This window comes from Felis catus, chromosome B1 (assembly GCF_018350175.1).
Source record: "Felis catus isolate Fca126 chromosome B1, F.catus_Fca126_mat1.0, whole genome shotgun sequence".
Taxonomy (NCBI): Eukaryota; Metazoa; Chordata; class Mammalia; order Carnivora; family Felidae; genus Felis; species Felis catus.
The window spans coordinates 21,564,962-21,585,798 of NC_058371.1; the positions used below are offsets into that span (position 1 = coordinate 21,564,962).

At 38.1% G+C, this 20,837-nt stretch overlaps 1 protein-coding gene across 1 annotated transcript; it reads left to right on the forward strand.

Moving 5' to 3' along the window:
• The first annotated feature begins 9,822 nt into the window (after positions 1–9,822).
• FGF20 (fibroblast growth factor 20) lies at positions 9,823–18,219 on the forward strand. The gene is made up of 3 exons (XM_023252220.2): positions 9,823–10,415; positions 15,848–15,951; positions 17,091–18,219. The coding sequence occupies exons 1-3, from the start codon at positions 10,130–10,132 to the stop codon at positions 17,334–17,336; spliced, it is 636 nt and encodes a 211-aa protein (XP_023107988.2). The 5' UTR covers positions 9,823–10,129; the 3' UTR covers positions 17,337–18,219.
• Positions 18,220–20,837: the final 2,618 nt, after the last annotated feature.

A 20,837-nucleotide genomic window follows, 5' to 3' on the forward strand; every position in this document is an offset into this window, starting at 1 on the left:
ATAAAAGGCTGCGGTCTGAACTTTTCATCTCTTATGTCCAAAACCCAGAGGGAGGCTATTTGCTGCTGTGATCATGTGTTTTGGGTGTAGATTCTGACACACGCAGGTTTAAGGGTGTTAAAATTCTCAAAGAACTGCTGTTCTTACTTGTCTGGTATGACAGCAACCTACTCACAACGTAGTCGTTCCTTGCCATTTACTCGACTCTGCTCCCTGTCCTTGAACTCCTTCTCAATTTCATCGCCGGCTAGAAACTTACAGCCTTGTTCGCAAGAATAGCCGGAGTCAAATAGTTTCAGCGTCAACACTTCACGGGTTCCTGACAGCTGTACAGTATGTGCTGAGCTGCATTTTATTCCTGCTAAGATTATTGACACCTTCACAGTTTTTCTGTGGTTCTTTTTTTTTTTTTTTTATCTTCGCCAATGACACGCTCGTTATAATTGTGCCGTTTTCTGTTTTCATTTTTTGGAAGGGAGACTTGCAGGAGGAAGTTACCAACAGTATGACTAGAGGCTGAAGTGAAACTTGGCAGCATTCATTCTTGTCTATCAAGGTCCCTGTTGGCCTTACCAAGGGTCTCGCAGCGTGTGTACCCACACCGTCCTCTAGTGGCTGACCCCATGGGAGACCAGCTGCCTCTCTGCCACTGTGGTGAGAACGGTCCTTTCCCTCAGGGCATGGGTTATGAGCAGAGATTATTATTTCTTAGGATAAAGAATATTTCTCCTAGCGTGCTCATGTTTTCTAACAGCCAAATTAAATTTTACACCATTGAATATACATTCTATGACTTAGAAACTCCCAGGGGAAAATATAAAAATCAATTAAAACATCTAAGCAAGTCCTTCATGTTTTATGGAGAAATCTTCAGGTGTATATATCCATCAACCAATAGATATTTATCAAGTCTAAAAAAATATGCCAGGTGCTTTTGTAGGGGCTTGATATACGTTAATGAACAAAAGAGACAAAGATCCCTGCCTGCAGGGACCATACATTCTAGGATGAGGACCACGGTTAGGAATGTGTTTCCCTTTGGATTGACATTCAAACCAGATTGCATGTAAATGTGACGTATTTCAATAGCTGTACTACTGGGACCTGTATTCTTGGCATTCAGTAATGTAATTGAGGTTTGCCTTGTCTTCTCTAACACGCCTTCAGGGCAGGGTGGAGGTAGCTGGCAACATGTCACCTGCACAGCTGTCACCAGAAGCATCGCTAGCCTCCCATGTGCTAACTAACGCTATGCAGGGTGACCGTTCTAGAAAGCTATTTACGTCTTCCTAAATTGTTTGCCAAAATGTCAGAAGTGCCTTTGAGCCCTCACTCCTCTCCCCTTCTCCCCATTCTCCTCTCTACTCCAGCACTTACTTAGCTCCAGTCCTCTGAGCAGTTTTTGCTTGCGGCAAGGCTCCAGTTCTGCAAAAACAGGTCTGGTTATCGGAGGCCTCTAATTAGAGGAGAAAAATGGGTAAATAAAGCTTCGGTTACTCTTATCATATTACTTTGCTGGAAAGATATGAAATTTCAAGTTAGTTTAATTAATCACTTTTCCATTTTCTGTTGTTTCAAAAAGAATGTAATTCATCCGTATTATTGATGTTACAATAAATTAAACTCTTGTATCTCCATGCTTATAATGGTGTGTTTTATTTCTAACTCATTCTAAGGAGAGACAATGAACAAACTCATTAATTATTTAAATCTATCGACTTCCTGAATTTTATGAATAGATTCTTTATTTGGAAGAGTGTCATTTTAAAAAAAAATCAGATTTTTGATGGTAACTTTATGCCCTCAAAAAATGCAATTCATTTGAATACTGATGATTTGATTTTTACTTATTATAATAATAATATTCTTTTGGTGTTCATGTGCATTATGTTTCAGTAGGACAAAACATATTGTATTTAAAATATTGTTTCTTTACTTTGAAAATGGAGAAATGAAAAACAAAGAGGCTTAGTGGCATCTGTGGATACATTCATAGTTAGGAGGTAATAAGCAATGAAAAAAAAAAGCAACTATCATCATTTTTCTTAATCCACTCTGTAATTGCTGATTCTGGGAGGAACCAAATAAAGTAACGTGTACAAGTGATGATGTCAACTTGTATCACATTTTTTTTTTTAAATCAGGTATATTTCAGTTGCTCCAGAGAATCGACTTCTTTTACATACTTGGGTATTTGCAGCAGGTTGGGTCGGAACAGCGTTGGAAATAGATGTGAACCATTTTAATTTTAATTAGGGTTTCTCCATTAACGAGGTGGCATTTTCCTGAAAGCAATCTTTCCTCATCTGCAAAATGAAGGTGTTTGGTTGAGGTGAGTTGGCAATTTCCTTCCATGACATGAAAAATGGGAAATACTTTCACACTATAATTTTATGATATATTCAAATGATGACAGAAGATCACATGACATGTGAAAAAATTATGTATATTTTGCCAGATGCCGTGAAATACGCTACTTCCAAAAGCACTTCCCAAAAGAAAGAAGTATATTTCTTTCAGACCTACCTTGAAATGCTATTAGTTAAACCTTTCATTACAGGAACCAAAAAAAAAATCATTTCTTCCATGCTTCAAATAAGGACTACTATTAGTTTTGATGATGCTATAAACCCCACAAACCATCTTTTTATCTTCTTGCAACCTAGAGCAAAACTTGGAATTTTAAGTGGCCCCAAACCCAGGGAAAACTGGTGATGATTGTTGTCATTAAAACGATCACTTACTGGGGTGCCTGAGTGGCGCAGTTTGTTAAGGATCCGACTTAGGCTCAGGCCGTGATCTCAGGACTTGTCAGTTCGAAACCCACAACCGGCTCTGTGCTGACAGCTTGGAACCTGGAGCCTGCTTTGGATTCTGTCTCCCTCTCTCGCTGCCCCTTCCCCAGTTGTGCGCGCCCTCTCTCTCTCTCTCTCAAAGATAAAAAAAAAATTAAAAAATTAAAAAAATAATAATCACTTAGATGCTGTAGCACTAATGGATTTTCATACACATAGGAATCCAACAATACTTCTGCAAGTTGGATAGAACATATGTTATTAGTCCAATTTTATAGAGGAAAAAATTGAGCTCATGGGCTCCAGTGATATAACTTTCTCAAGGTCTCATAACCATTCAGTGGCAATATCTTGCTTGTATCTAGAAAAGTGAGTAAGGAAATAAAAAAATACAAGGTAAAAATCAAGCTGTGTTGTTAATTTCTCTTGTTACTCTCTGAGATGGGTAAAGTGGGAGGGGGGCTGGATTAGAGTAGTTGATGCTCCCGAAACAAGTAGGCAACAACAAAGATGTTCAATTTGTGTCGAAATTTTATTCCGCTTAATTTGGTCCCCAAAATTATGTGATTTCATGGTCAGCTAATTTTCCTTTTTCCATGTGTGGTCAATATTGTTCACAGAAAATATCAAACCTGTTCTGATCCAGATTTAGGATTTTGTGCAGACTGAAACTCTTCTATGCAAATAGCCCAGGAATTCTGGTTTTATGTCAATTATCTTACATAATACCTGTTGAATTTACATTTTTCTTTCCTCTAATTAAAGTGCTTCTAATATCTGAGATGTGATCTTTCAAAATCTACATTAAAAATTTTTTGTTGATGTAATTTCATACTTACAGAAAAGTTACAAGCGGCCCTCTATTCACATTCTTTGTTGACATTTCACTCCACCTGATTTGTTATCTATTCTCTTTTTCTGTTTATGATTGCATATATAATTTTTTCTGAACCACTGGAGAATAATTTTGCAGACGTCATGCCCCTTTATCCATAAAGTTCTATTTTGGATTCCCTAAGACTTTTCCTTATATAACCACAGTACACTGGCAAAATCAGGAAATTTAATGTAGATACAAAACTATTATTTAACTCACAATCCATATCAAAATTTTGCCAGTTGTTTCAATAATGTCCCCTATAGTTTTATTTTTTTCTGGTTCACACTCCATCCCAGGATCATACGACACATTTAGTTTTCACGTCTGTTTAGTTTCCTTTAGTATGGAGCAGTTCCTCAACCTTTCTTTGTGTTTCTTAATTTTGACATTTTAGAAGCATGTAGGCCAGTTGTTTCACAGAATGTACCTCAATTGGGGTTTATCTGATGTTTCCTCATGAGTAGATTATGCATTTTTGACAGGAACACCAAATAAATGACATCGTATCCTTCCCTAAGATATTAAGGCACTGGTTTGTCCCATTATCGTTATTTACTTTTATGATGTGTTTAAAATAGTATTCACTAGATTAATCCACTAGAAGTTACTGTTTTCTCTTTGTGATCGAGAAACAATTTTTGAGGGAGTACTTGAGATTATGTAAATAGTCTCTTCTTCATCTAACTTTTACCCCCTATTTTTAGCATGCATTGATGATATCACTGGATTAGCAATGATCCTATGAAGGGCTGCAAAATGGCCATTTTGTAGTTCCATCATTCCTTCAGTATTTATTAGTTGATATTCTTCCATAAGGAAAAGTTCTCCACAATTCATCATGGATACACTTGATAAGTTGGAATTCATTAAAATTAAAACCTTCTGCTCTGTGAAGGACAATGTTAAGAGAAGGAGAAGACAAGACACAGACTGAGAGAAGATATTTGCGGAAGACACATCTGATAAATGGCTATTATCCAAAATATGTAAAGAACTCTTAAAATTCAACAACAAGAAAACAAATAACCAGATTTAAAAATGTGCCACAGGCTTTCACAGATAACTTACATATGGCAAATAAGCATATAAAAAGATGCTTTGCATCATATGTCATTAGGGAATCACAAATTAAGATGAAATATTATTACATACCGATTAAAACAGTCACATATAAAAACTCTGACAACATCTAATGCTGGTGAGAATGTGCAGCAAATAGGAACCCTCATTCACTACTGGAGGGAATCCAAAATTGTACACCTACTTTGGAAGACATTTGGCATTTTCTTGCAAAACTAAACATAGTCTAACATACAATCCAGAGGTCACACTCCTTGATATTTACCCAAAGGAGTTGAAAAGTCATGTCCACACAAAAGTATGCACACAGATGCTTATAGACGCTTTACTCATAGTTGACAAAACTTGGAAGCAACCAGGAAAACCTTTAGTGGGTGAATGGATAAATAAACTGTGGTATATCCAGACAATGAAATAGCATTCAGTACTAAGGGGTAATAAGCTATAAAAGCCATAAAAAGACATAGAGGAATCAATCTTAAGTGTATATTACTAAGTGAAAGCAGGCAATCTGAAAAGGCTACATACTGTATGATACAAAGTACATGACACTCTGGAAAGGGCAAAACTATGAAGACAGTAAAAAGAGCAGTGGTGCCAGGAGTTGGAAGAGGAGGAAGGATGAGTGAGTGAACACAGAAGGTTTTTCGGGCAGTAGAACTACTCCGTATGATAGTATAGTGATGGGTACATATCGTTATACACTTGCCTAGGCCCATGAACACAATATACAACACACCAAAAGTGAACCCTAATGCAAACTATGACCTTTAGGTGATAATGACCTGTCAGTATAGGTCCATCAATTGTAATAAATATACCACTCTGGTGGAAGATGTGAAATCTCTAATCTCTACTCTTATTTGCTGTGAACCTAAAACTGCTCTAAAAAAATAGTCTTAAGAAAGAAAGAGAGCTGCCCCAGTCCTGGGACCAGACATTTTCCCTGGGTCATTTTAATGGAAGATTAAATCAAGAAACTAAGATCTAGATGTGTGCTCATGTGAGACATGTGCTCATTTGCCTCTGGTGTATCTTTGCATCTAGGCCTCTTTAGTTGTCAGAATGGAGGTACACATTGACACACACACGCACATGCACACGCACACACACACACACGCCCCACATGCTGATACTGATCACTGCAATTCCAATTCATTACTACAGGATTCATTCTAGTCTTGTCTGTTTTCATATTTGTATCTCCATTCTCTGTGAAACACTGAAGTCTCATCGGCAATATATTTACTCATTTGTTCGATCTTACAAAACAGTTATCTAACCTCTACAACTAAGAAAAACAGTCTTAGTAACTGAAATTTAATATTTGTTCATGTATTTTTCTTTTGGTCTTTAGACCTTGGTTATTTGGTCAAAGAATTCTATTTGAAAATTACTAAGTGTTTTTTAACTGATCATTACTCCTTTTTGTGTCACTTGAATTCACTTAGGTCATTTGTTGCTGGTTTTGTTCCCTGCCCCCACCTCTTGATTCTTTTTGATTTTATTTCATCTAAAAAAAATTGAAAACATATTTCTGCAGAAGTCAAAGCTCTATGAAAAGTTGCTCTCAAAGAAGTGTCACTCCCTCATGTCTTCTAATCCATTCACGTCCATCCCAGATAATGAATGAACAAGGTAACCAATTTCATTAGTTTCTGGTTTGTCTATCCTATGTTTAACTTTGAAAAAAAAAAAAAAAGAAAGGCATATGCATGTTTCTTACACTATATTTAAAGTGTGCAAAAGCTTTGCTCTTTTCATTAATAATATCATCTTTCTCATTCTTTTCCCGGCTGTACAATGCTCCATTGTATGAATGTACCGTAATTTATTCATTTAGTGTCCTGTGTATGGAAATTTATGCTGTTGCCAATATTTTGTAATTACAAATAATAAATAATGTTAGGCAAATGTACTTTTATTTTATTGAGGGTGTAAGTCAAGACTTTTAAATCCATTTTTTTTTCTTTCTCTCAAGTTAAACACATGTAGAAGTATCAAAAGCCATTGACTTCTTTTTCGTGTGTTAAAAACAAAGATTCATGACAATATGCTTGCTGAAAAGCTATATAGGAATTATATGGCCTGGAAAACTGTAACTACATTTTGTGGAAGTAGAAATTGTACCACATATTTGTATAACAGCAAGGCAAGTGTGGTCTCTAGGAAGTATAGGTGAAGTTGATTAGATTGCAGTGTATACTTAAAAGTTGAATAATGCACTCTTGTAAAACACTCTTCAAAATTATTTAACTTCCCATGATATCATCACAGCATGTGCAAAAAAAAAAAAAACTTTAGTGTTATCTTTTCCTGTCACATGACTAGTACAAACAAAAGAAATCCTTATCTTTTTGTTTCTATTCTGGCCCTTTATAAAATGGCATTAAGCACCATTCAAAACTTACACATTAAAGGTTTGGTTTGGAGGAAAAAAGATTTATTATGTATTTCAAACAAATCACATTTGCCATATTATGAAGCAAACATTTTCCCAACAACTGAAAAGTCTAGCATCTTAGATGCACAGAAAACTATAGTTTTAAAACCACATTCCCATAGCAACCCTAGGCATAGTGAATGAGGCAGGAGTTACATTGTACTTCCTTTACAAAGCTGAAACAGGGGCATTTAGAGAGTTTAAAGAAATTACCCTGAGATGTAGGACTCTGGACTAAATCCGGAGCTAGAATCCAGGACATTTTTGTTTTTCTTTATAAAGTGGGATGTGTTGATCTCATAGGGTTATTGTGGTGATCAGTTAAGGTAATGCACTTGAAAATGCTCAAGTTGTACAAAGAGAAGGTAACTCTATTATTAGAGTATTGGGGCTTTTGGTGACCATGTGTAAAATTTCCTGATATTAATATCTAGAAGTAATACAAGAGACTTAACCAGTCTAAGGGCTATAGATCATACAGCAGGGCTTAAAGTGTTCATGTGGGGAAATAGTTCAGAGGCTGAACAGGTACCTCAAGGAGCAGGTGACGATGCTAGATATCCATTGCGGAATAATTAACAGTATTGGATGTTGTACAGAACTTAGACCTTGAAACAAACCTCATTAAAAGGCACCTGATCTTAGTTTTAAAACCTTTAAGTATCTCCTCTTTAAAAGTAATCAATGTATGCGCTGGCTACTTTAGTTATCCCGCTATGAGATTCACACAACTTTGATCTAACTTTCTTTGATTTAACACTGCAATTAAGAAGATTTGGTTCAAAGTAAAAGCTCATTGGTTGATGTTTTACACTGATGTGATAATGTTTACACAGATGTGCTTTGAAATCTTGCTTATGGTGGATTTGGGGGTCCTACAAGACAGACCGCTGTTATTTGAAAAGTGAAATAATACGACATTTACCTGGTACAACCTTTAAAACAGACTTAGAATATACATTTCTAGAGTGATTTTTCTGTTTATTGTTTTTAGCTAGTGTTTTTGTTTTATTTCATATCTATCAACAGTAAATCACTTGCTTTAAGGATTCTTTTATAACTTGGTTGCACAAGGGTAAGTACTTAGGGCTGCAGTGATGAAAAGGTGTAACTTTACCTACTTTAAAGCACCTGCCAGTTAATTAGCAAAAAACCCTTCCGAGCAAATAAAATAAAGCAGTCACATCCATTTGTGCTCCCAGGTTCAGGCTTTTGCTGAACAGACCGTGAAATAAGACTGAAAAATGAATCTTTAGTGATTCCCTAAAACTTTTTGCTTAGGGGGAACATAAATCTGCCAAATGATTCTCAACTCTTTTGCCACTGAAAAATTTTAATGGGAAGATCTTGAATTTCACTAGTGGTACAAAACCAAGTTTTAAGGTTTACATGGATAAGTATTCATCTCCTTCACTTCAATGACTTTTTAGTTTACAAAACACACAGGCATTCTTACATTTTTACCAGTAACTTCTCCTGTCTCAAAAACACGTCGAGAATCAACACTATCGACTCATTTTTATAATTAAAATATGAACAACAACAACAACAACAAAATCTAACCTTAAAGAAAATGCAACTAAAAAGAACAGGGAAATGCTCTTAGATTGGATAAGCGCCCCAGAGGCCACTCACCATTTATGGCACTACTCATTTTCTATTTGTGGCAAATATAAGAATGTAAACCATCTTTTTTCAACATATTTGGGTTTACCCTTAATCCCTACATTCCCGTTTATACTATGTTATTTTATTGTGTTGATGAAAAGCCCATGACCTTAGCACACAATTTAAAACTTCCATGTAGATATAAGGCAATCTTGGTTAGATCATGTGCTATCTGAGAAAAGATAAACATTAAAGTGAACCTGGGAAGGGGGGGGGGGTGTATGTGTTCCTAACCTAACCTTGATTATGTAAAGAAAATCCCCCATCTAAATGATAAAAGAAAAAAGTAATGCTTGTACATTTTATTAGTGTTTTAAAATTAGTGAGTTAAACTGTCAAAGCTTTGATTTTCCTTTCATGTGTGTCTGGGCAGGCCTAAGCCTCAGGTAACGCCCTTTTTCCTTCTCTGTCTCTTACTTTTCTTTGCACCTGTCCACTGAAGGCTCCCAGCAGCTCCCAAGGAGTCCAATTCTCCTCCTCTTCTCCCCTTTTTCCTCCTCCTACCCATCCCCTCCTCCACCCCCTCCTCCCGCCTCCTCCACCTCCCTCCCCCTTCCCCTTCTTCTATATACCTGCCAAGCTGGGCTCCTTTTTAGCAGCCATCTATCACTGCAAAGGAGTTCACATCAAAGGCGGTTGCACAGCAGTAGCTGAACAGCATCACGGTTGTTCCAAAGACAACCCCAAAGAGGGGCCTCAGTTGCGCCTCCCCAAAGTTGCTGGCTAGCTTTGGCCCAGTGTGGGAATGGTTTTTGCGACAGCATGGATAGAGGACCGTCAAGGGCCCCTTTTGGTCACTTCCGAAGAGCAAAAACGTGTCGAGAGGAGGCCGGTTTAAGATTTCAAACAGCACCTCCCCAGCGCGCATGAAAGGACTTGATTAGCATATGTCAAGAGGACCCGCATATATACTCGGTGTGTATGTACACAGGACTCTGATCTGATCAGTTGGCGGAGTTGGAGCCTCAGCCCCCGGTCCCAGCCCCAGGCCCAGCCCGGTATTGGCAGCGGCAGCTATAGATGTTTTTGCAAAGCCAGCAGCCGGCTCCCACCCGCCCAAGGAGAGAAGATCGCTCCAAGACAGTGAAAACTCCCCTGCTATCTCAGTGCAAAGTCCAGTCAGCGACCTCACAGGAGTAACCGGGCCTTTTTGCGCTTGTTTTGCTATATTTTTCCTCCAGTCACTCCCCCATCCCCGCTACATTTTTTTTTCTGGGGGGTCTTTTGTCTTCCGGATCGTCCGCCTCTCCCTCGGGCCCCTCCATGGCTCCCTTAGCCGAAGTCGGGGGCTTCCTCGGCGGCCTGGAGGGCTTGGGCCAGCAGGTGGGCTCGCACTTCCTGCTGCCTCCAGCAGGGGAGCGGCCGCCTCTGCTGGGCGAGCGCCGCGGCGCGGCGGAGAGGGGCGCCCGCGGCGGGCCCGGGGCCGCGGAGCTGGCGCACCTGCACGGCATCCTGCGCCGCCGGCAGCTCTACTGCCGCACGGGCTTCCACCTGCAGATCTTGCCCGACGGCAGCGTGCAGGGCACCCGGCAGGACCACAGCCTCTTCGGTACGTACCGGCTCCCCAGCACCCCCGAGCCAGCCCGTGCGGAGGGAGCCCGCGGACCCTATCCGGTGCGAGGTGCGGGCTGGGGCTGAAGGGCGGGCCAGCGCGGGGACGGGGAGGACTTTTCTCCCGCAGGGCTGCAGCTCCAGACGCCGGGGGCGGGAGGGGAAGGGGTGGGTGCTCCGCCCGCACCTTGCAGCCCTGCCCTTTTTCTGCTGCCTGGGGCGAGGCCAGGACTCGGAATCACGTCTCCCTCGCACGTCTCACCTCGCAGGCAGTTTTTAGTTTTGTTTTTTAAATCTGTTTTGGTTTCTCCTGCTTCTTCTCACTTTGCCTCCAGCACCATTTACTTAACAAAAATTAACATCCGAAGCCGTCTGCTTCTTTAAACATGCCCCCGCGGTTACGGGGTGGATAGTGACTTCATGGCTACTGCTCAGAGGGTCGCTCCTGTGCAGGGTGGGAGCATTTACCGTAAATGTTCACCCGAAGAGGTAGGTGACAGATTCACTTCCAGTGAGCGTCTCTGCTGTAAGGCTCACCTGCCTGCAATTCTTTGAGCTCTTGAAAGTTCTGTTTGGGCGAGAAAAGGGGGAGGTCGGGGGGCGGGGGGGGGGGGAGCCTATCCGGCTACTGAGCATGCCCAGTCGCTCAGCCAAGCTCCTCTAGAAATTGTGAAACCCGAAAGCAAAGATCTTCGTATTGACTATATGGAAGAGGAAATGGGGAAGCGAAAGAGGATATGGGTGGGAACACACAGGGACGTGTTTCAGAATACCTCCGGCAGTGCCTGGGAACAGAAAGGGTTAAAATAAACAGGCGAAGGATCCCTATGACACCAGATTGGGAAATCCTATGGTCTCTATTGTTAATTACCCCCTAACTAGCTGTAGAGCTAGCAAGTGCCTTCAACAGCCTGAGCCTTAATTTTCTTTTTTTCTGTACAATGATGGGCTTAAATTAGGTGATGACGTTTAAGGTGCTTCCAGGTTCTAACATCTCAGGATCTTCCCCCCTTGCGGGGGTTCTCATTATATTAGAGTTAACCCGGTAGCATTCTCAAAGGATTCTTGGTCATCAAACTTGGGACATCACTGGAGAGATTTATTGTAGTTTTAACAGATAGGGTTTACTTGTCAGCAGCAATGTGAAAGGGCCCAACATCTGTCTTCCTTTCTCTTCCTTAGCGCACTGAGGGCTCTTTGAGAATCTCATTTCTGAATGGCCCTCTCTTGTCCTCTTCCCCTGGTTCTTATACTCTCATCCCTTTCTTGACTTGTAGTACTCATTAAAACTTTGGAGAAGTGTAAATCTCAGTTTCAGGGGCATTTGTAACTCTAGATGTAGAAATGAGCATGTGGTGGTCATTTGGTAGCACTTAAAGGCTTAGAAAATTAACTTTTTAAAACCCATATGTTTGCAGCTTCCACTGATCTCTTCCAAATTCCCATTGACTATGAGTCAAGAGTGTCATGACCTACTGGCCAACCTTGGGGTCACTTTTAGAAAGTGGTTTCTAAATGGAGGAGGCTGAGATTCTGATTCTAAAGAACTCTGCTGACATCAGGTGGCTCAGTTTTCTTCAAGAATTATGGCACTCTTTTTATTACAGAAAGATTTTCTGGTTACTAGAAAGATTTAGAAAGGGACACAAGGGTGGTAAGGACTAAGAGTAGAGGAGCTAGAAGTTAGGTTTAGACTTAACCTCTACCTCTTGTGATACACAGTATAGCCTTGGAAATTCAGCTTTTAAGACACTTGAGATTCTTTTTTTTTTTTGAAATTTATTGTCAAATTGTCAAATTGGTTTCCATTACAACACCCAGTGCTCATCCCAAAAGGTGCCCTCCTCAATACCCATCACCCACCCTCCCCTCCCTCCCACCCCCCATCAACCCTCAGTTTGTTCTCAGTTTTTAAGAGTCTCTTATGCTTTGGCTCTCTCCCACTAAGACACTTGAGATTCAACTGTGGCCTCCAAAGACACCACTTGCTTTTTTCATTTTGTGACTCTTAATAAGACTACAGGAAGATACACAATTCTATGGGAAGAGATTATAAATATTTCTAGGCTTGATGACATTCATCAAACTGGTGTTTAAATCTCTTCCTTAAGAAAAGAATACTGTATGCCAGAACTCCTATCTTGCTAGAACATTTTTCTTTTGCTAAATTTTTGCATAAGCATTTAGTAATTGCAAAAATGGGACTTGGACCCATTTTGTAATAGTTCAAGTCACTCTATGGTGGGAGGCTACGTATCGTATCGGAACAAAATATTTACTGTTACACAAAGGGAAAAGAATGCAGATTAGTTTCCATATCCTAAAGGAGGTGTGAACAGCCTCTACCATTCATTACAGTGCATCCTAGTGGCCTTGAATCACTAACACATCATAATTGACTGCAAGGGGGAGTGTAGGTGAGAAGAAAGTTTATGTTTAGCCTGTATAACATCATATGCTTCTCTCTGTATTTGCCTTCTTTTACTAGTGCTTCAATGATTAATTTTGAAATTATTTTGCTGTTTTTCTTTTAAACTCATTAATGTGTCATCAGAGTGAGAATTTTGGAGCAGCTTGAGAATGGCTATTGGTGATGCTAAATAACATGTTTGATAGTTTATACTAATTAGCCCGTGAATGATTAAATGAAAAACTCAGAATCCTGTATTTAAAATTTCAAAACCACATCAATAGAAGCTAAGCAAAAAGGTCTCAGTGAGGTTAATATAATTTCCTGAGTTCTCTCTATATTTATAATACAGTTTTTCTGCACAGTAGTACAGTAGGAAGATTTTACCTAATATGTAAACATGAAATCATTGCTTAAAAAAAAAGTTTAACCTGAGATCAAACATATTCCTTTAAAGGCTTTTCCTTTATTCTCCCCTATTCTCCATAGATCTGTCTGATGTGGTTGCATTGTGGGTTGACTCACCTGTTTATTATGATTTTTAAAAAGGCTGGCTTTGAAAATGATACCAGAAAGACAAAGTACCTCCAAGTCTTTTTATGGGACACTGGGCATTAGAAAATCTATCTAAAATCTGTGATTACCTCTTAAGGAAGGTTTTTCATGTCTACTCTTTGTTAAGGAATTAGCTTAGTTGCCACCTCATATTATAAATAAGAAAGACTTGTCACATCTCATTTAAGAATCAAGTGATTACAAATTACTGTGTGGTATACTATTTCCTCAAGGAGAAAAAGGATCAGAATTTAAAAGTGTGGCTAAAATCTATAAGAGGAGCACAACAACCACATAACCTTGTTCCCATAAATCTCTGTGAGCCTTTGCAAAATTATTAATGCCTGGTTATGGATGAAGTTTTAGATGTTGTTTAATCAAGTTGAAACCACTGAATGCCATTGTTCTAAAGAGTTATGTGATTTCTTGTCTTTCTACAACTACATTGTTTTGGACAAGATAGCATTATCTTAAAATGAGAAATGGAGTCGAGGTGGTTTACCATTTGGTTTTGCAAGACAAAAATGGATACTTTATAAGACGTGTTATATAATTGGTTTATATGGAAATGAAACTTATATTTTATTGTACTTGAAAACTGGTTCTATTATACATCCTAATCGTTTAATCAGTTCCTGTTCTCTGAAAGACAAGAGCATCTTAATGTAAATGAGATACTTAAAGAGAATTAAGTTACATGTGAGGCATAGTATGCTTTTCCACTTGAATTTAAAATTCAATACAATTTCAAGTAATTATACATTTGTAAGTTTATCCTGGATGAAATGCTGTTAATATATCTTCTTCTACTGATCATGTTTTGGGTTTGTATTTTTTTTCTAATAGAAATCACTCAATGGGGCGCCTGGGTGGCTCAGTCACTTAGTAGTGTATTTAGTAGTGTATTGTTGCTGTAAGATCCTTGATAGCTCTAGTGTTCTCTGTGATCTACTACTAATTTGAGAGAGCTCATTTGAGCTCTTAGGAATCTGTGTTTAGAGATTAAGAATCTATGTTTCTGCCAAAGAATGAATTAGGCTGTGAACAGCATAGAACCCTCTGTATAACCAAATAGCCAGATTTTGTACTTTCCCTTGGCCTTGGGAACATCAAGTGTCCAAACAGGAACTTGTTCAATAAATCAAGATATGACATAAGAGCAAGAATCGGGCTAACTAGTGCACATTTATGCTGTTTGAGAGCTGAAGAGGGGGTAAAGGAGCGGGGGTAGAAAGCTATCTCGGAAGGCAGTTCCAAGCATAGAAAGTATGTCTGTATATCCTTTCAGCAAAGAGTCAAAAGAACAAGACAAAGGAATTAGTCCAAGGGTTAGTGTATACAGAGAAAAGGAGCAATGCACAGGGAAGCATTAATTTTTTTTTACGATGGCATATCAGTGTATTAAGTGGAGAGTTTTTGATCCTAGTTTATCTATTGATAAAGAAAAATAATTTTAGAAAGTTAGCAAAAATAGCAAAAAATCTACTTGCATGCTAAAATCTTGGTATTTGGCTATCACGTTTAATGAATTATAAAGTCCCTTTACTTCTTTGAACTATCAATTTTATTTTTAAGAACCATGTAACAGGAGACAGCACACTACGTAATCTATAAAGTTTTGAAATCACTGTATCATCCTGGAGTAGAAACATTGGATTAGGGCTCAGAACGATGTGAGTTCATGTGTTTACTTCTACTAATTCCAAATGTCATATTCTAGGGCAAGTCAATAAACCTTTTTTGTGCCTCAGTTTCTTTATATGTAAAAATGGGGATAATATTATCTTACATACCTAGCTTAGTGAATTGTTTTTTTTTTTTTTTGAAGACCAGGGAGAAAATATAAGTAGAAGTCCTTTATAAACTATAAAACACTAACATACCCATACAAGGTGTGCTGGTTGCTGCCATTAGAAAAGGATTGACTTGAGTCATGGTTAGCAAAACCAAAACAAAACAATTAATAGAACATGGTTATAATTGACTAATGGAATCACAAAGGACTAAGAATACCTCTATTATATACTAATTTATGATAATAGTTTCCACTTGTTAAATGCCTAAATGTGTTAGTCCATACGACTCTCCTGGAAAGATGCATTTCATCCATTTTGTCTATGAGGAAACTGAAACATCAAAGAAGATTTACGACTTACGTATTCAGACTAGCCAGTAAGTTACTGTAAAATTTTGTTACTGTAAATTTTACAGTAAGCTCTGAAGGTCAATCTGGTTTAAGGTTTTATACCTTTAACATTATACCCTGATGGACAATTTTTCCTTTTTAGCTTTTTTTTCCATCTGTAAAATGGGAGAGGATCATCATAATAAGACAGTTATATAGCACTTTTCAGCCTATAAAGGACTTTCACCTACATTACTATATTTAGCAATACCAATCTACTCTTTTCAGTAGTCATATGTTCATTAATAAATACAAGTCATTATTTTGTTTATAAATTCAGGTATCCTGGAATTCATCAGTGTGGCGGTGGGACTGGTCAGTATTAGAGGTGTGGACAGTGGTCTTTACCTTGGAATGAATGACAAAGGAGAACTCTATGGCTCAGTACGTATTTTAAAAACATTATTATAATTCTTAAAGTTAAGGCTATTCATTTTTGTTCAGTAAAATACCTACCAACAATGCATGTCAGAAGAAATACATAAAATATACACTTGTAGAAATTAAACACCTGCATCCTGATTAATTTCCATGTGTCGGGACAGTAGTATCTACTCAATTTCAGTTTTTAAACCCCAAACAATTATTGCTTTCAGTTTGCTAGTTCTTTCTGCCCATTATCCTGGGTCTTTCTCCTTCCCTCTGTATTTTGATTATTCCTGCTAGAGACAGAGAAAAATGTCATTTTCTTCTGGCCATGTTAAATTCTTTTCACCTTTATATTTCATTTAATGTAAATTTTCTCCACCCATGATCATCTTCCATAGCTAAATATATATCTTGCTGACCTTCACATATAGGAAATGAGTGAATGAAGTCTTAGGATAATGTAAGCAACAACAGAAAATGGCAGCCATACTTGACCATGTCTGCAGTCTTGATAATTACAAGAGCCACGATTCAAAAAGCGACTGTGGTCTCTCCCTTAGGATAACATATAGTCTGTTTTGAAAAGGCAAGAAATCACTGGACATTTACTACATTTACCTAATAGTAACATCTAGATCAAAGTTAATGATGGAGAATGTATCGTCAAACAATTAGTAAATACATAAAGGGAAGATCCATGATTTGGAATGATGCTTTTGAATTAGGACTTTGGATGTTAACAAGATCTTGAAAGATTTCAGAATGATAGTGGAAACTTGCTATGTAGAACTTTGGCATCTAACAACAGAGCAAGATAAGCTACAGGCCTGTTTGGTGGGGTGATGGTAGGAGGGAGATACAATGGAGCATGGGAAAGTTCTTGATATTTATTGAGTGTCTGGAAATAAAATTGAGAATTGATATTTAACTGGAAGTTCTTTGAGCTAGGCTTCTGGGAGGCTTAGCAGACTGGGAGAAAGAATTCCAGACAACATAAGAACTAAAACAAAATAAAGCAAAACCAGCTCCTCCGTTTTTCTTCTTCGACAAGGATGTTGTTAGAGGCAAAGCAGTGAAAATAGAGCGATGAGACTTTGCTAAGGAGATTCTCTCAAAGGTGTTTTTTTTAATGGTAGTTACTTTCTCTCTTATAGGAGAAATTGACTTCTGAATGCATCTTTAGGGAGCAATTTGAAGAGAACTGGTATAATACCTACTCATCCAACATATATAAACACGGAGACACTGGCCGCAGGTACTTTGTAGCGCTTAACAAAGATGGAACCGCGAGAGACGGTACCAGGTCCAAAAGACATCAGAAATTTACACACTTCCTGCCCAGACCAGTGGATCCGGAAAGAGTGCCTGAATTGTACAAGGACATACTGATGTACAGTTGAAGGGTGATAGTGTCTTTACCGAAGAACCAAACTACGACCATTCTTTCTTGTTACAGTTCGCACCGTGAAATAACCCAGGAAGACCCTCAGAATGTTTTCTGGCGAGAGACTGACTTTGGAAAGGATATTGAGAATGGACAAAAAAATAACCCCCACATGTTGACTTGAAGCAGATCAAGACCTCTCTTTATACGTGGATTAAGTTCCCTTAGGTACACTGGGTCAGTCCTTACTGGAAAATTGAAGCTGAAAATCTGTTAAACTGTGGATAATGGGAAGCCCACCTAGTTTGCTGCTGGTACCTCACCTCTCTGGATTATGTTTACTTTAAAAGTTACATTATAAAATAGACACTTCATGTTGAAGAAATAAATCAACGCAGTTGGCCAAAATTATTGCTACATAAATTCTGAGGACCTTGTAAGATTTTGCAGGTTATGGAGTTACATGTAAAAAACCCGGATGAAACGTGGACTACGGAACATGCATGCCAAGATGGAACATTTTTTTTTTAAGGATGGACCTATTTATACATTTTCACTTTGCAGATATTTATTATATATATTTATTTATTGAAGAGTTTATTTTTTACTGGTATATGAAGATAATGCAAAGGAAAAAACAACAACAAAAATTCCTTTACCGTGCCATTGTCATGATGTCCAGAGCTGTAAAGAAGACATCATTTTTGCAACATAGTAAACATAGAATAAAATCTTGAATTTCTTTTTAAGAATAACATAGAGCATAGACTATATATATTTTTTGCAGTCAATTACCTTCTAAGTGTAACAATGGTTCCTTTGCCTTAGAAAAATGCTTTATCAAATTGTATTGAATTCAACACACATTCAAAAGGGAATAAAACACTTTTTATTTTGTGTTTTGTTCTCATTGCTTTTTAGATTAAAGTTATTCTACTAATATAACCTACTTGTTAAATGACAAGATTCTAAGTTCCCTGGGAAAAACTTTGATATTTAGAGAACTTCTAATGTTGAAAAGTATCAAATATTATAGGCAACTTATGCTCACTTATTTTTGTTATATCTCCTGTTTAGTCATTTATTCAGGAAGTATTCATTAAAGCCTACTATACAGAAGTCACTGTTAGGCACAAAGGAAGTTGGTGGTCAAGACCCAAGCGGGCCCTTCATGGAACTTAATGTCCAGTAGGAGAAACAGATGGCAAATAAGTCACCTGACAAATAAATACCATTAACTGTGCATTGTGATGTGCTCTGTGAGGAAAGCAAGTTTCCGACACAGAAAACAGCAAATTTAGATAGGGTGAGTGAAGCAGAGAAGGCTTCTCTAAGGCGATGACATTTTGATGGGTCGTAAAGAAGAAGGAGGAGCTAGCCAGCCTAAGAGGAGAATTAAGAGCCTGATAGGAAGAGGAAACAAGGAGCCTGAACTCCCTGTGGTGAGAAAGAGCTTTGTGGCTGGAGTTTAGTGAGCAATGGAGAGAGGGGCACAGGTGAATTTAGAAATCTATGCTGATACAAGTCTGGTAAGTTCTTAAAGGCCTTTCTTAGGTTTTGTTCGCTTCTGCCCTGAAATTGCCAGTGTCATCGCCCTTAGACGTAGCATCATCGGTGAGGATGTGGTAATGATAATGGTAGCAGCTGCCACCAGGTCCCAGCCGGGAAGGCTTGTAAAACACAGATTGCTGGGCTCCCAGTGCCAGAGCTTCTGATGTGTCGGTGTGGGGTAGATTCTGAAAACTTGAATTTTTTAACAGCTTCCCAGGTAATACTGATGCGATTGGTCTGGAGATCACACTTTGAGATCCACTAGTCTAGAGCGGTGTTTCTCAAACTTTAGCATGCTTGCAAAATCACCTGGTAGTCTTGGGAAAGGATGGGTTAAATTCTACATCTATGTTGGGCGTGGATCTGAGATTTGGCATTTCTAACAGTGTCTCAGGTGATACGTGATACTGCTAGACCACACATCGCACTTTGAAGGGCAAGGGTGACCGCCCTTGATGCTGTTTGGAGTTATGCCTATTAGCTCCACCTGTCATTACTTCAATAAATTAATGGTTATGTGTGGGGTGAGGATAGGGACTTGAAGATATAACTTGAATAAAGCTACACGGGAATGTGTATGCGCCATGAAGGGAGTTGTGTGTGCACTTGAGTGTGTACTGGGTGAGAGGGAAAGATTTCAGCTCAAAACCACTTGGTTTTATGAATGTGAAAAATAACAATAAATGGCTTAGCAGTAATACGTTAGTAATTTTCAAAATAAAATACTTCTTTTTACTTTTATCGATAAATACAAGTAAAAAAACCAACACCTAGTTTGGTTCACAGTTTGATACGTATATTTAGAGTACCTGTCCCCAAGCAAGCATGATGAAGTAGTTCAAGTCTTTTGTAAAATGATGCTGGTGTCTAAATTTATAACTGTGGAAGAAGTTTTATAAATTTAAAGAGACCATACGCTGGTAAAACATGGTCCACAGTACGTATCATTACCCGATAAAAATTTTTTTGGAGATATGATAAGAATACAGGTTAACTTTTTTTATTATTGTGATAGCTACTTGTAGTGATTTTCAGATAGGAAGTATGATTGAAGCAATGGCTTTATAAACTTTTAGAAAACTAAGAAGTCGCCGCATCTTTTGTTCTCATTGTATTCATATATCGGCAGCTCTTCCTAGGTCAGAAAAACAATTTGCACCTGCCGTATTAGTACTATCTGAAGAAATGATCTATTAAGTATCTGAATAGATTTCACTTGATACTCTTAAAGGGAAGTGTTGTGTGAGCATATTTAATTTATGTATGGAAGGATAAGAGTTATTTGATTTATTATCAAATCAGCAGTTTGAAAACAACTTGTTATATCTCAGGATGCCTGTGGAAAATGTCACCCATGAGTTATCCTTTCTGCTTATTTTGATTTTCTTTCCTTTTTAAATGTTCTCTTCACAATCATATATTTACTTACATTTTTCATTCTTCTTTGCTTGAAATATTAACTGTCAATTGTCCAACTTCCTTTCATTTTCTGCAATGATAAAAGAAATCTAAAAACACGGGGGTTTGGTCAAGCTTTGGGGTGCAAATTCTGTAGAGTTTGGTTTTCAATTAAGTGAAATACCAAAACAATTCAGAAACCTAAAGCTATCAAACGTGTGAGATTGTAGGTCTATTGCAAACATGAGATATAAAAGTTAGAAAGCCACTCAGGCTATCACTTACATTTATAATGCAGTGTATGGAAATTGCCAGTTTTATGAATGAACTAATGGTCAGAAATGCTGTATACACACACACTAAAACTCTGACTTCAGTAAACTGTTATGCCTATAAATAGGCTATTTCTAATTCTAATGATGAAATTTAAAAAGCTATTACATATTATTGGTAAGCGAGGAATTTGTACATTAAACAACTCCTATGTGTTCAGGGTATGCTGCTTCTACTAGCAAAAATAATTTTAGTACATCTGGGGGGCTTAGTCCCCATAAATCCTGGGCTTTCA